The sequence below is a fragment of the Dermochelys coriacea genome, chromosome 24 (genome assembly GCF_009764565.3).
Source record: "Dermochelys coriacea isolate rDerCor1 chromosome 24, rDerCor1.pri.v4, whole genome shotgun sequence".
Lineage (NCBI taxonomy): Eukaryota > Metazoa > Chordata > Testudines > Dermochelyidae > Dermochelys > Dermochelys coriacea.
This window is the reverse complement of record NC_050091.1, coordinates 4,601,964-4,618,463: the sequence shown is the minus strand read 5'-3', so window position 1 is coordinate 4,618,463 and position 16,500 is coordinate 4,601,964. Positions and strand designations below refer to the sequence as shown.

General features: G+C 49.3%; 2 protein-coding genes across 2 annotated transcripts; both read right to left on the bottom strand.

Moving 5' to 3' along the window:
- Window positions 1–3,715: 3,715 nt before the first annotated feature.
- On the bottom strand, window positions 3,716–10,352 carry LOC119847991. The gene is made up of 6 exons (XM_038383306.2): window positions 10,186–10,352; window positions 9,894–10,057; window positions 8,617–8,770; window positions 6,992–7,074; window positions 5,792–5,849; window positions 3,716–5,426 (listed from the first exon to the last, which is right to left on the bottom strand). The coding sequence occupies exons 2-6, from the start codon at window positions 9,985–9,987 to the stop codon at window positions 5,324–5,326; spliced, it is 492 nt and encodes a 163-aa protein (XP_038239234.2). The 5' UTR covers window positions 9,988–10,057; window positions 10,186–10,352; the 3' UTR covers window positions 3,716–5,323.
- A 1,045-nt stretch (window positions 10,353–11,397) lies between these two features.
- On the bottom strand, window positions 11,398–16,500 carry TTC24 (tetratricopeptide repeat domain 24). Its single transcript, XM_043502275.1, has 6 exons — window positions 15,756–16,500; window positions 14,485–14,700; window positions 13,172–13,300; window positions 12,698–12,819; window positions 11,792–11,911; window positions 11,398–11,460 (listed from the first exon to the last, which is right to left on the bottom strand). The coding sequence occupies exons 1-6, from the start codon at window positions 16,498–16,500 to the stop codon at window positions 11,398–11,400; spliced, it is 1,395 nt and encodes a 464-aa protein (XP_043358210.1).

Below are 16,500 nucleotides of genomic sequence, written 5' to 3'. Positions count from 1 at the left end.
GAATCTACCCGCCCCTCTGAATATACCGGCCTCTCCGCCTCTGAATATACCAGCCTCTCCGCCTCTGAATCTACCCGCCCCTCTGAATATATCAGCCTCTCCGCCTCTGAATCTACCCGCCCCTCTGAATATATCAGCCTCTCCGCCTCTGAATCTACCCGCCCCTCTGAATATACCGGCCTCTCCGCCTCTGAATCTACCCGCCCCTCTGAATATACCGGCCTCTCCGCCTCTGAATCTACCCGCCCCTCTGAATATACCGGCCTCTCCGCCTCTGAATCTACCCGCCCCTCTGAATATACCGGCCTCTCCGCCTCTGAATCTACCCGCCCCTCTGAATATACCGGCCTCTCCGCCTCTGAATATACCAGCCTCTCCGCCTCTGAATCTACCCGCCCCTCTGAATATATCAGCCTCTCCGCCTCTGAATCTACCAGCCCCTCTGAATATATCGGCCTCTCCGCCTCTGAATCTACCAGCCCCTCTGAATATATCGGCCTCTCCGCCTCTGAATCTACCAGCCCCTCTGAATATATCGGCCTCTCGGCCTCTGAATCTACCAGCCCCTCTGAATATATCGGCCTCTCGGCCTCTGAATCTACCAGCCCCTCTGAATATATCGGCCTCTCGGCCTCTGAATCTACCCACCCCTCTGAATATACCAGCCTCTCCGCCTCTGAATCTACCAGCCCCTCTGAATATATCGGCCTCTCCGCCTCTGAATCTACCAGCCCCTCTGAATATATCGGCCTCTCTGCCTCTGAATCTACCAGCCCCTCTGAATATACCAGCCTCTTCGCCTCTGAATCTACCAGCCCCTCTAAATATACCAGCCCCTCTGAATATGCCAGTCCTTCAACCTCAGCATATGGATATACTTCTGAATATACCAGTTCCTTTGCCTCTGGATATGCAAGCTCCCCTGCTGCCAGGAATACAAACAGACCTGACTATGCAAGCCCTGGTCTCTCTGGGTATGCAATCTCTTCTGGGTATGGGAGCCCTGCTGCCTGTGGGTACAAAAACTGCGCCACAACTGGCAGTGCAAACCCCACAGCATCTGGCTATGCAAGCTCCCCTGCCTCTGGATATTCTAAGCCGTCTGAACATCGGAATCTGTCCACCCTAAACGATGAAACCCCTACAAAACACTCAGGGCTTGTGAGGTTCAGCACGTGTAATGCCCTCAGAAGGTGCAAGGGGGATTGTATGTGCTGGAGTGATAAGAAAAAGCAATAAAGACCCAATGGAATATACACATGACCCTTTAAAGGGCAGGTGTCTTAAGGCTTGGCATCTTGTGTGTGCTTAAACTTGGGTTTGACTCAGACAGTGACCTTCTGAGCAAATGAAAAAATATTTCTAGAGCGCCTGATTGAAATGTGAAAGGGGACATTGTCAGGGTTACAGAAATGATGCAGTAAATAAAAGCCACAAATATCCTATACCTGGGTGCCAGTAATGCTTCAGATTATTCAAACAGAGTTGTAAAACCATCTACTTCACTTTCCACCACAGATGTGGTTTGCTTTATTATCTTGCACTTCACTCATCAGGGCAAATGGAAACAGATTAAGGCCCTGTTGCTGCAGGCAGATACTATGGTGGTGAGGTTGTGCATGGATGGATCTGATTATTATCATTTGTATCAAGGTAGCACATAGAGGCCCTGACTCAGATCAGGGCTGCATTGTGTTGGGTGCTCGCTAGATGCATAGTCAGAGACACACTGTGGCCCACTCTTCCCATTTTACAGAAGGGAGCTGAAGCACAGAGAGATTAAGTGATTTTCCCAAGGTCACCCACCCAGGGAGACAGTGTCAGAGTTAGGCCTTGAACCTACATCACCTGAGTCCCAGGTCAACCTCTTAATCACAAGGTTAGGATTGGGATTTAGGAGACCATTTCTGCAACTTGTTTTGTGCAGGACACCTTTGTCATGGCAATGGGACTCCAGATCTTCTCCTGGGATCCCATATCAGGGGCTTAATCAGTTTCACTTTTGTTTCTAGCCAGTGTCTTGTCAGTTTCACCTCCCTCCCTGCCACCTGATGTAGGAAAAGGCTGCAGTGTTTGAGTTGCAGGGGACTGTTCACATCCAAGCACAGTAGAAGTTATGCAAATAAAAATAAATTCTCTGTTAATTTAGGTTTTGTAAAACTTTTTTTTTTTATATTTATGTTAGCTCACAGTGAGATGACTGGGCCTTATGTACTGAAACCAATTGGCTTAAATGGACTATTTCGGTTCAGGCCCTGAATGTCTTATGAAATAACACCTTGCGATGACCCAGAAACTAATAACCTGAATCCAAACCTTCTGGAACCTTGGAGGGTGCAAGGGTTCAAAAATCTCAATTCTGTGGTTTCTAACCACCGCTAAACCACAGAGAGCGAAACTCCTTCATTCTATGAGCGAGATCCTTTAATCGTGGCCTTAGGAGAGAACTCAAATGAGGATGTTCCCTCTCCCATTAAAGTCCATGGGATCGTTCATGCAAGTAAAGTCAGACACGTGTTTAAGCGTTTGTAGGGCTGGGGCCTTTATGCATGAAATGTTAAGGTTCTTAAACAAGTCAATGAGCAGTTAGAGCCTGTAGTGGGGCAATCACCTGCTCCGTCTTGGAAAGAGTTAAAAGCCGGCCCTTGGAGAGGCCTGGGGCTGACAGCAGCCAAGGGAGGCTGACAGGGTAGGCAGTGCAGGTGAGGCCACACCCAATTAGGGTCCAGCTGGCCCTGATAAAAGGGCTGGGAGCTAGGTAGGGGGTAGTCTCACTCCAGTGGTGGAGTGGGAAGGATCTGGCTAGAGAAGGGTATCTCAAATAGAGCAGTGCTGGGGAGTTCTGGTCAGGTGAGTTCCCAGGCTGAGGCTGTGCTAAAAGGGCCTGAGGGTGCAGCTAGGCCAGGAAAAGACAGCAGGTCCAAGCCCCTTTCCAATGATGAGTGGTCATTTCAGATTGCAGTTTGCCCCTGAGAAAAGGGGCTAGATGAATACTGGAAGTTGGTCACTGAGGCAAGGTGGGCTTGGGGAACTGGGGTTCCCCAGGGAGTATTCCTTGGTATGGGGGTATTGCTGCAGGGCAGTACCCTACAGAAGGGGCACTGTGGGCCAGGAGAGACGTGGGGGCCTGAACTAAAGGATGCTACCTGAAGAAAGGGAGAAGCAGGCAGCAGCAAGTGAGACACTAGTCAGTATGAGGCACTCAGAAGCTGAAAAAGCTAATTCCCAGACCAACCAGCAGGAGGTACCATGCCGGTGAGTGCACCACCATGCTACAGAGCCTGATGCACCATCATCCTGCATCATGTGCAATCATTCACACCAGTGCAAAGCAGGTGAAAAACACTCAAATCAGCTGAGGGTAGATTTTTTACTGCGCTATTTTCTCTGTGGGTAAAACTTGCCCCTGTGCAAAGGGTCATGCACCTAAGGGGGTTAAGTAGGATGTAAGTGGTGTATTTCACTAGGACATGGTAGTGCATAGATCACATGCATGGGGGTGAATTTCACCTGGATTTAGTGCTTCATAGATCCCATGCACAGAGGTGTATTTCATAAGGATTTTGTGGTGCACAGAGGGTGCACCTCACCTCTGGTGAGCACTTGTAGTGTGCAGGGTGCCAAGTAACATCCAGCAGAAAGGGACACACAAAGTTGTGACACTGGGGCACCTTGTACAAAATACAGATTTATTTATAATAATATTTTACAGCAAGAAATGGCAACCTAAAGAATGTGAATTTAAAGCAGATATTACTGCAAATGCTACTTTGAGAATGAAAAAAACAGCTATTGCTAACTTTATAATTCATGTTACAGTCACAGCTCAAGGCTCCAACTGAGATCAGAGGCCCATTGTGCTAGGAGCTGTATGTACACACAGTGAGACACAGTCCCTGCCCCGAAGAGCTCACAATCTAAGGCCCTGATCCTGTACCTCTATTTGTTTATATGGGACCAAACCCTGGGGTCCTCACTCAGTTGAGTTTCCCAGTGAGGGTTTTTCCTGCAGGATTTGGTTACTCTGTTGGTAACTGTTTCCACTGAGTACCCAAGAATGAGATACCACCTCTGCCCACTCCTTCCTTGTAGGTGTCTGTTCCACCCTCTGATCCTTTACCCTAGTCCCCTTTATCTAGTGCTAGTGGTGACTCAGAAGGAAGACTTCACAGCCCTATCTAGTGGCCTAAGAGTGGTGTACACAGTAGAGGAGTGTGGGTCTCTGTCTTCTTGCAGTGGCTGACCCAGAGAGGTGGTTGAGTCTACTATAGCTTCCAGCTAAGGGAGTTACTCCTTTAGCTCAAGTGCTGAAGGCTCATGATTTCAGGGCCTGATCTTAAGCCAGTGGAAGTCTGCACTGGCCCCACTGTGACCCAGGAAACGGGAGGGGGGAATCATGAAATCAGCAGCCCCTCGCTTTCCATAATCCATGTGGCCAAGGGCCAGACTCAGAGGTGGTGTAAATTAGACCTTCTCACACTAACCAGGGCTCCCTTATATCAACTGACCAGGAGCATCTTACATGCAGCAGAGGTTACAGACAGGAGAGATCATCGTTATTTACAACAGAGTAACACCTGGGCAATAAGTGGTACCTAGCCAAGGTGCCTTTGAAGCAGACCCATTATATATAGTAAAATACAGCACCTGGTTGGAGAGTAGCTTATAGCCAAACTATTGCAAAGCAATGTACAGTGGTGACTGATTGCCAGTTATTTGTAGAGTGTGCAAAGCCAAACAGCAGTAGAGAAGGGGGGGAAAAAGGCAAGAAAGGAGGGAGGAAAGATATTTGCATTTTATTATTTGTACAGCCATAGCACCCAGGAGCCCCAGTCATGGATCCTGACCCCATGGTGCGTGCTGCTGTACAGAACGACGGTCCCGGCTCCAAAGAGTTTATCATCTAAATTTGCATTGTGGATTTTTAATGTCAGGAAGGACCACTGTGGTCATTTAGTCTGGCTAATACAAGGCTGGAGGATTGCACTCAGCCGCTCCTATGCTGAGCCTAACAGCTTATGGAAAGACATCCTGTCTTGTGTCTCAGCTGAAATGAGCTGGGGATTCGGCAAGATGGAGGCTGTTCCAAAGAGTGAGGGATGCAGAGGAGAAGGCCCTTGCACCAGTGGTGGAGGGACAAAGAGGAGGACGATGCCTTACGACCAGGGAGGGGAAGAGGTTGAGGGGAAGTCTGCTTTGTAGGGGAAGGGAGGGCTTTGTAGACAGAGAGGAGTAAACATGCCCTGCACCCTGCTATGATACAATGTCTAAGCATCCCTGGTTTACTCAGAGCAGAGCAAAGCTGAGCCTCTGTAATTCACCATCACATGAGCGTGCACATGATGGACTCGAACCTGCGTCTCCTTTGCTGTGGCCAGGGCTCCGGTCTCTCGCCAGGGAGACATTCAGCTGGGTTGGCAGCCGCTCTAGGAGGGGAGCAAACATGATGAGAGCAATTAATATTGTTTTTAGGTGTTCCAGCTGTGATGCAGAGCAAGGAGTTGCAGTGACTCCTCGCATCGCCAGGGGATCAGACAGGTGAGCTGGCTGGGCAGCTGATTTCACTAGCTAGCAGTTCTAGTTTCTCTTTCCAAGCTCCCACTGCTAGGTCACACTTCTTCCAGCTCTACTCAGTACCCAAGCAATGGCCTTATTTCCTTGCTGGGTTCTGCAGAGAAGTTGGTGGGGTGAATTCAGTGCATGATTCCAACCAAACTCTCAATGGACCTACTCCTGACAAATGATCCTGCCCCCATGGCCTGGGAACTGTTCCCACTGCAGCATCACCTACCGCTCCAGGGTCCTCGTTCTCAGTTGGAGGGTTTCATCATTGTGAGGGCCTGTGAAATCTGATGGAAAAGAGCAACACTCAGCAACGCCCCAAGTGGAAACATTTATTTCCTGTTGATACAAAATATGTCCGTTTGCTTTTATTTTGCAGCTCAGTTTCAGTGGAAGACAATGAAGTTATACCAGGTATGAACCTGGCCCGATAAACATAGGAACAGCCGAATGTATCGCTCCCAATGTCCACCTAGACCATACCTGGTCTGTGACAGTGGCCAGCTGCATGGTCAGAGGAAGGTGTAAGAACCTTCCATTTCTTTAGGTCTTCAGAGCAAGCCTGGCTGCCTGACCCGTTAGCCAAACCCAAGTTCTTGGGGTCAGTTCTGCGGTGACTGGGTGGAATTTAAAGGCCTGTGTTATATGATCTGACCTTAAACTCTATGCATTAAACTCTGTGCAACCCCTGCAGTGGGCAGATGGGGGGGATTATCTGCCCCCTACGCAGATCTCATGCTGATCTTTAATAGGTCTCAGCTTCAGCCCTGGAGCATGAGCTACTCCTTCCAGAATTTGCTGTCATTGATTATGAAAGATCCGTCTACTCCTGATACTTGCATAAATGTCCGATCCCTGAGACACACTTAATCCAAACCAGTGGATCATGTCTAATAACATACAGCCCCCATAGCCCATTTTAAAGACTTATACAGGAATAAGAGAACCCAGGTCTCTTGACACCCAGTTCAGCGCTCTATCCACTGGAAGGTGCTGCCTCTGATTTGGTAGCATACTACATCCACTTTGCATAGGCATGCCTGCAGAATTGCCACCCCCAACTGTTCAAAATGCATCAGCCCCCCTAAAATCATGAAATTTAAAATAATGAATAATACTGGTTGGAGTTGTTTTATTTAGTTTGGGTTTTTTGTTTTTTTTTTACCCTCTAGTGTTACACTCAATTCATGTTTTCAAAGCTTTTCTTTGCAGTCATAAGGGCTAGAATAATTTAAAAAAAAACCTGAGAGCTGAGATTCTCATGCAATCTCCTGACTCCAGCAGCTGGGGCTTGAAGAAAAACCCCAAATATCATAACTCGCGAGCTTTAGACACGCTGCAAAGGATGGCACAATGTGCAGGCCAATGGGGAATCGAGACCTAGCATTGCTTTCTTTATAAGGGATCAATATTTTGTTTTCCTGCTTACTTTTCGATGAACAATGGAGTCTCCCATTCTGCAGGCAGTTGTAGTAGAAAGGATCCGGGTGCAGGTATGTGTTGTTCAAATTGCTAGGAGAACAAAGCAAAGGCACTTTGGTATGATAGTGACAGGATAATCAGAAACATGACAGGCTAAATTAGAGCCTGAATTTTCATTTACACTTGGCCCCTTTACGTTGCTGTTGCAATGAAAATTCACACCTAGATCTTCATGTCTAATTCATAAACAAAAAAACTCTGTAGAAGCCGAGCTACTGTTGCTCTCATTGGTCATTTCTCATTTTTCAAGCTATAAAAAAATAAGAAATATCAAGGCAAGATTTTAATTGTTAATTTTTCTGCATAATGAAACATCAAGACTCGTGTATTTTACCTTCACTAAATCACACCCCATCCTTGACTCCAATCAGAATACCAATTACAATTATTTTTACACCCTCTTGGAGTTATGTATCTTTTATCTAATAGGATGTGTAATTTTAGCTAATATCAATTATAATTTTTATACCTGTTTTATCCCTTCATTTTGAGTCTTATAAGTGTGGGAACGATCAGTGCTTAAAGTGGGCGGAAAAAAATGTTTGTGGAGGGGGTCTATTGTAGTCTGGGAGCACCCACTTTGATAAAATGGTGCTTGAAGTGCACCGCATGGTAACCCCTCTCTCCACACGTTAAGCAATAGTAACTACTATATTACAATTCCTGTTATCGTATTTTTCCATCAGTGTTGTGATGGGTGATCTAGGCATTTGCTACCCCCTACTGGAGACCCCACTGCCTTGATGCAACCCCCTCAAAGAAGGCATCCTTTTGAAGAAAAAGAGCAGTGAATTCAGACCTCCAAGAACTGCCTAGAGAGGTCGGTTGCTGGTAGGACCAACAAGAATTGGTACTCCACTGGGTAGAAAGGCAAGGAGCAGGCAAAAGTCAATCAGAGCCCAGCATGGAAGATAAAAAGGGCTAGTTGCTTTTTATAGGGGCACTGGGACAGAGAAGGAAGGATCTCTCCTGTTGTTGGTTGTTTTTTGTTTTGTTTTGAATGCAAGAAACCAGTCCCAAGATAGGCCCCTAACCATCTTCCTAGTCGTCCTTTCCCTGGCCATTGGAGAGTGCTGCTCCCCACAGTGGGGAGTAGAACCCAGGAGTCCAGGCTCCTTGTCCGTTGCAGTAACTAGCAGACAATACTGGGGCTACTTTTGACTTCACAATTTTGGTTGGGCCACTGAAGGACTCTAATTCTTAAGTTATGAAATTCAAGGCCAGGCGACTATCTTGAGTTAGACATCAATTTATTGCTATTAAATTAAGGCACACTTGCTTTGCAAGATGGCTCAGGTGAACCCGGGACAAGTGTATCTACAATTATGCATAACTTAGGTTAACATACTACGTGGACACTAAACTTTGTGTTTCTCCAAGAGCCTGTCAAGTCCGCCTCAGTCTTCTTGTGAAATTTGTATCATGATGCATCATCACTGAGTATCTTTATAGTTACACCACTTCATGATGCAATGTCCCGCCGCACCATCAGTGTCACAACTTCATGCTGAACCATTTTCTAGGGCAGTTTTACCAGCCAGCACCTAGTTTGAGTCTCTCTCTTTTACCCACCTATTAGCCTGGGGCTGATTGTGATATTCTGAAGCCATGATAGGGCTGTTGAGCTCCTTGCAGCGATTGTGCGCTAGCACTGGGTGGCAGCGTGAGTCTCTGTGATCTAGCATGGATCCTTCTGCCAGGACCGTTGTCTGTGCAGCACGCACCTCTTCAAAGAAGAAGTTTAAAGGGTTAGGCATTAAATTATTCATCATAATTATTACTTATCAGATATATTGCATTTTTCATCATCATCAGATCTCAAAGCGCCTTATGAAAGAGATCAGTATCATTATCCCCATTGTACTGATGTGGAAACTGAGGCATAGAGCGGGGAAGTGATTTGCCCAAGGTCACCCAGTAGCAGAGCTGGTAACAGAACTCAGGAATCCTGTGCCTAAGGCCCTGGATTTGGGACTCAGGAGAGTGGGTATAAATCCTGGCTCTGACACGGACTCTGTGTGTGTGACCTTGAGCAAGTCCCTTATATTTCTCTGTGCTGTAACTTGCCATTTATAAAATGGAGATAATCCTTTAAAGAGACGAGATGGGTGAGGGAATAGCTTTTATTGGCCCAACTTCGGTTGGGGGGAGAGAGACAAGCTTTTGAGCACACAGAGCTCTTCTTCGGGTCTGAGAAAGGAACTCCCAGCATCACAGCAAAATGCCAGGTGGAACAGATTTGTTTAGCATAAGCAGTTAGCTCATATTGTAAGGGACCATTCAAGGCAATAAGGGACCATTAAAACTTCTGCAGTCATAGGATAAAAAGAGGAGGTTAGTAGGTTACAGATGGTTGTAATAAGCCATAAATCCAGTGTGTCTGTTCAGTCCATGATTTTCCGTGTCTAGTGGAGTTAGGAATTTAAGCTCCCAGGCTTGTCTTTTGAAAGTGGTGTGCAGGTTTCCTTTGAGAATGAGGACTGATAGCGATAGACAGTGATCACTCTATATCTGTGACGCTAGGAGTACCTTTCCCAGACCTGAAGAAGAGCTCTGGGTCAGCTCGAAAGCTGGTCTCTATAACCACCAATAAAAGCTATTACCTCCCCCACCTTGTCTCACTAACATTCTGGGACCGACACGGCTACCGCTACACTCCATATAATAATCCTCTGTCATTTAGATATACATTTTTCAGGGCTGGGGCTGCCTGTGCAGGAAGTCAGACTAGATGATTGTGCTGGTTCCGTCTGACCTTCAAGTCTATGAGAACAGGGCTTAGATCACAGCTGAGACCTCAACACGTTGCTGTCGTGCCAAACATTATTCCAGTCCACCCAGCCTCTTACCTGAAGACCTGTAACTTGGTCCTTGCAGAGGCTGCCTCCCTGTGTGCTGCGAGCCGCCCCATGCTCTTCGCTGTGGAGAAGGTCTCAGATGCATGGAAGCACCCAGCACAGAGTCATATTGCTCCTCTGTGGTCTCTGCTGGGGGGACGTGCTTCACAAAGGACCTGTTATAGCCATGGAGAAGAAGGTTGGCCTTCCGGTTAAGGTACTGACCGTGGTCAACAAGACAGGAAAGGAAGGGGAAAGACCCCCACACTGATGGGTGTCATATGGTCCATGCTGTCCTACTTACGAATTACTTCCCTGCTGCAATGGCTGGGGCCTGTTCCCATGCCCCTGGTGCAGTGCCGTGGAAAATCGGACCTGACTGGAGGTCTGTAACTTCCCAGGAAAGTGCTTCTGTGCAAAGAGAGAGAGAGAGTCAGAGCCTAGAAACTACAGCATTAGGAGTGGTAGAGAGATCCACCTCGATGGAATAAATAGATAGATAGATGGGTGTCAATAGGATAGATAGATCAATCTCAGGAAAAGCAAACAAACCTCTTTTCCTTGTTTAGGGATACAGCTGAAGTGGCCAGTCGGCTCTGTATTGCCTTCTGTTACTTGACCTCGCTGATCTAGTAGCATTTTTCACCCTCTTTTTACTGGTGTAAATAACTGCACAATGTGCAGGGCAGGGAAGAATCAGGCCCTGAGTATTTACCCTCTAGTGTTCTCCACTAACAATCCAGACCCCTGCAGAACATCAGCGTTACGAGCCATTACTGTCGACTAGGTCAGACTAGATGACCACAGTGGTCCCTTCTGGTCTTATAGTCTAAGACTCCATGCCGAATTTCTCAGCATGGGGAGCACTAGAAGGAAGTTCTCAGGGACATTCAAAGGTCCCTTTAGTCTTCATGGAATCACAGGCATTAAAGATGGAAAATACAGTCACACTTTTGAACCGCTTGGCTGACATCTCTTCTCTGTTACAGCCATGCAACCTTACACGGCAGTGGGCTTGCACAGCTGTAACTGAGAGCAGATTTTGCATTAAATCCCCTAGTCTACCCCCTCCTCCACATTCTGGCTTGGCCAAGGTAAGGGTGTTTGCTGAAGCATATTCTGTAGCACCGTGAGGTTTTTTGGCCTTGATTCCATAGATTCCTACAGGACTGCTCAGGTGAGTCAGGGATGCAAACCCAGGCCGAAAGGGATCCAAGTGATGGGGCTTCCCCAACGTCCCTAGCAGGACAATTCCATTAAATGTTCACCATGGGGCCCATAAGGCTTGGGCAGGGGCGGTAAAGGCTTCAGCAAAACGCTACCTTCAGGGCATTGGCTCTATTGCTGAATAACGCAGAGCTCAGTGGATTTAAAACCCCCGCCAAGGATAGAATCAAAGACGTGACGTGGGGAAAAGACACTCACAACAGCCTTGTTCCAGCTGCAGCTGGATCCCCTGTCTGACAGCAGCACCGTGAGGAAGGACGACCCACTGGTTAGGGCACTAGCCTGGCACTTAGAAGACCTGGATCCAGTTCCCTGCACTGCCTGTGAGCTGCTCAGACCTATGCTCTGCTCCCTGCGGGCCCAGGGAAGCAGAGAGAAGAGCTGGAGCACAGTGCTCTCTGGCAATGCCCCAATCTGCCCCCATTGGTGGCATCGTGTTGTGCCCTTATGCCTTAGCTTTGCCCCGCCTGGAGGTTTTCAGGGGGCTGTTTTGGCCAACTTTATGCAGCCACCGCAGCACACGGAGCCTTCATGCATTTGAGAATCAAGCCTCAAGAATGTGCCAGGGTCAGCCACACAGACCCACCAGGGACTGCTGCTCTAAACACCCTGCACCTGCTGATTACGCAGAGCAGGGCTAATTTAGGTCCCCAGAGGCCAAAGGGAAGCCGTTCTTTACTCACCAGAGGTGCAGCCATGGCTATCCCGCCCCCGTGGGAGAAGCGGCTGTTCAGGGAGAGCTGGTACTGGATGGCATCTGTGAGCTTGTTGACGATCCGCTCCTGGGCCGTTTCGGGGACGTTCTGCCGGGAAGTGGAAGATGGCCCTGTTAGACCGAACTGGGAGGCAGGGTGGTCGGTGCTACAATCCCGCACGTGGGTCTGGGTCGCCAGTCTGACTAAATCATGGTACAGTTGCGCTTTTGAACCGCTTGGCCCGCACGTTGCTTTCCTAGCCAGGATCCCCATTCAAGCGAGAATCGTTTGGATGAATGAATAATACCCTATTTCGCCCAGGCCTGAGGCTCTCCAAGAACTTTACAAGCACAATAAAAGCCTCACACCCTCCCCCACTGATCCATCTGGTCAGTATCATTATTTCCATTTTACCCTGGGTCACTGGCAGCGGGGATTGGACCCCGGGACGTTAAAGCACAAGTCGCTGCTGCCTGAGCTAAAAGACCCTGCTCCATTTGCGAAGGTCGTAGCAGGCTTGTCCTCTGTATATGGCCCAGCCGCCACTTGAGGAGGACGGAGCTGCTCATTACAAGGGCGCAGACACCCCGAATTGCCCAGCCAGGGCCTTAATCCTGACGGATGGTGGCCATTGGCTTTAGGGTCCGGCTTCAAGCCCAGGGCCGGGCTGGGAATGGAACCCAGCAGGTTGGCGTGCCAGTCCTGGGTTCTAACCACTAGACAACGCTCCCTCTCGGCTCTGCAGCACAGACATCAAGGGCCTCATTCTCACTGACAGCAACGCTTCTGAATGCCAGGGGCCGTCCAGCCAGTGTGGTAATCAAGAGCTTTACGGTCAATGTGAATCAACCTCTAGTTGGGGTGTGGATTGGTCTACGCACCCAGATGCCTTACCCGGCATTTAGAGAGCAACGTTAGTGCCTCCTTATAATGCAGAATCGCCTTCTCGGGGTCTCCTAAGTGGAAGCGGGTGGCTCCTAGCCCTTCACAAGCCTGCCACTGTCCAGGCAGGTCATCTGGACACAGAGGGGGAGACGGGGTCAGAAGACAGAGCAGTAGAGTGAGGAGATCAGCCCTTGTCATCAGACATCATCCCGGCATTCCCTAGTGCTGTGCCAGCCCATTGCTGCAGTGCCGACTCCGAAGGAAAAGCAGCACCAACCCAGTTACTGCTTCTTTTAGCTTCCTTGGCGTCCTCCCGCCCAAGGGCTGATCCAGCCTGAATCTGCTTAGCTTGAGAGGGCTGCTAAGATAACAGAACTGAGCAGCGCGAGCTGTTACCAGGCCCCCAGCACACTCCTAGGGAGAAAAACCTGTCCACAGGCTAGCGATGGCGAACACCCCATCCTGAGCCCTGGCTCCCCTTACCCGAATCCTTGAAGGCCTGCATAGAGTGCAGATAGTTCTCCCCCGCAGCCTCGTGGTCCCCCAGCTGGCTGAATGCATAGGCCAAGTTGCCAAAACACTGACCTTGAGCCTTTCTGTTCCCCAGCATACCTGGAAACAGACAAACACATCCCCTTTCAGAGCCGGTTTCCCTGGATCACGCTGGGTATGTCTACACTGCAATCGGGAGGTGTGCCTGCAGCTCATGTGGGCACACCTGAATTAGCTTTGATCTAGTCAGCTCAAGGGACGATGCAGCAGCTGCTCATGGCATCACAGGCTGTGCGCTGGATAGGCTGCACCCTGGACCCTGGGCAGATTGCATTCGGGATGTTGGCCCACGCCACCGTCCTGCGGACACAGACACACTGCTGTAAAAGTGTGTGGACACTTGGCTGCCTTTGCTAGTGCTGCACTTATTGGCAAAATAAGTAGTAGGCATCCCAGTGTCCCCTGCGCCACCGCTTGGCCCACAGTCTTGTGGGATTTTTTTGCAGTGTATCGTGGGATAGCAACCCCCCCCATGGGAAATTTTGGACGCTTGAGATCAAGTTCCCATAATTCCCTTTGCTCCATCCCAAGGATAGTTTTTAAAAATCACAAAGCCTATTTAACTTGTGGAACTCACAGCTACAGGACAGTGAGGACACGATTTTAAAAAGGACTAGGCATTTATCATCCATGATTATATTAGATAAGAAAAAGAAATCATTTGGGTTATAAACACTCATGCTTCAGCATACATGTCTCATCACTAATTGAAGCGGCTAGGAAGAGACTTTCTGGTTATTCTATAATTGTCCACTAGGTTTTTTTTCACCTTCCTCCGAACCAGTGGGTCCTAGCCATGGGTCAGATACCCTGTGACAATGTATGTGTTCCTAGGGTGTTCTAACTGCCAACGTCAATGAGCCAGAGACCATCAATGCTGCATCAGCTCAGAAGTGAACACCAGCTATAGAAGTCCTGTGAGCGTCTGCTGTGTCCCATTGTCTGCATGTCAAAGAGAAAGGCACATGGGGGGGAGGAGAGGGGTGCTGTTTAATTTGGGGTATCCAAAATGGGTGACATCACTCTCCATGCTGAATGAGCAGCCGGGGGGGTGTGCTGTTAAAGGATGGAAGACAAAAGGTTATTGGTCTCCTTCTCCTTTTTATAGTCTAGCCCCCACAATAGGTTCTGGACTGAGAGGCCCAGAGACCAAAATTCTCCTTTTAGTGTTCATGAAAGGTTTTAGAGGGAGAGTCCCAGAGCCTTTGATTCCAGCTGCATTCCCCAGCCCCGCTGCTACCTACCGTGCAGCAAAGCCGCTCGCTGGTGGAACCCCAGAGCCATGCCAAAGTTCTCCAAGGTGTTGTGGGCAGCGCCCAGGTTCTGCAGCACCATGGCTTCCTTGCGCCAGTCTGCCTGGTCGGCTTGGCAGAGTGGGAGGGCTTTCTCGAAACTTTCGGCTGCCAGGGAGAAGACCTTGAGCTGGGCGTAACTGAGGCCCATGTCGTTGTAGACCTTGCCTGTAGAGTGAGAGAGAGAGAACTGGGCTGTGGTCTTGGGCTCTCAGATGAAAGGTCCGACGCATCCGATGAAGTGAGCTGTAGCTCACGAAAGCTTATGCTCTAATAAATTTGTTAGTCTCTAAGGTGCCACAAGTACTCCTTTTCTTTTTGCAAATACAGACTAACACGGCTGCTACTCTGAAACAGATGAAAGGTCGGAAGACAAGTGAAAGGGGCACGAACTCAGATTTCAGATGCATGACTAAGTGAGCAGCATAAACCAAATGACCTTATCAGAGAAGTCAGGAACGACCGACTGGTCCATCCCGTGGGGTCGGGGGGAAGGCACTGGATCGTTCCTCACAGTACAAACATCCCTGAGTACTTATCACTGGAGCTACTCTAGCCATGGCCCATTGGATCCTCTGCTGAAAGGAGACAACTAAGGTCAACTTTGTTGGGGGCTTTTGTGATGTGGTGAGTGGCCGGTGGAACACTCAGACCCACCAAGCTCTGTTGGGTAGAGGCCCCCAAGCAGCTACTCTCTTCTCATCTCTTCTGGTCCGTATACTGCTGGTTGGGCTGCAATGATTTTCACTCCTTATCAACCTTATTATTCTTCCCGTATGAAAAGAGCCACTATGTACTTTGGCCTAAACAACTTTGGTTTTAGACAAAGGGAGAGAGAGAGAGAGAAAGAGAAAGTGTGTGTGTGGCTCCTTCACAACAAGCTGCATCTGGATGGGACACAAAGTGGCAGCAGAGAGCTCCAAGGAACTTACTGTGCCATACAAAGGAAACCACATTCACACCAGCTACACAGATCCGTACCGGGTTTGATCCGTAGCCTGCAGCCTCCGTGAGGGAGAGCACAGCATGTGTGTCTCCACTGTAACATACTGTGCTTCAAGGGACACAAAATGGCGCCTGCCTCCAGCTAGGTTCCTAGGAATGTAAAAGTGCCTTACAAAGAAAGGACAGGTCCGGGCACTACAGGCTTGTTATAGGCTTCAACCACTGAGCTGCAGCTCACATGGCATGGTAATCCCAAACCACCCAGCCTGTCCTCTTACCCAGCAAAGCTTTGTTTGGGATGTTCTCACACAGCAGCTGGCATTTGTTCAGCACCTCGATGATCTCCCCTGCCCCATACCACTGGCTCTGCAGCATGTAATTACTGGCCTCAGCCAGGGCCACCACAGCATCTTCTAGCTTCTCAGCCATGGTGTAGGCCTGCCCGGCTTCCTGGAAACACTGGGCTGCCCGGGAAGGGTCCTGCATCCCCAAGTAACAGTAGCCCATCTTCATATAGGCGCCGGCCTGGTTGCCAGCTTGGGCTGGGCAGTAGTGACCCAAGGCCTTGCGGAAATGCTCCAGGGCCTTGGGGAAGTCCTGTAGCCCCTCATGGGCCACCCCTATGTTAAAGTAAAGGTCCCCCAAGTGCTCCCCAGCCTCCCCCTCCTTGGGCTGGGACTTGAGTAGGAACTCCAGGCCCTTTTCTGGCTTCCCGGTCTCCACGTAGGCTGCCCCCAGGTTGAAAGCACAGGCCTTCTGGACCTGCGTGCTCGGGGTTTCCAATGACAAGAGAAAGGCCTTCTTGAAGCAGGCCAAGGTCTCCTGAGCCTCTCCAAGCAACAGGGCCCGGTGGCCTGCCTTGGTGAGGCCTGCAATCTCAGCTTGGCTCTTCAGAGGCTTGTCTCCTGCCTCCCCAGGAGCCTTGGCCTTCTCCTTCCAATTCTTCTTCTTGGAGGCCAGAGGTGCGGGGGGATCTGGGTCCACAGGTGGAGCTTCTGACCCAGTGGATTCTACCGAAGCCAT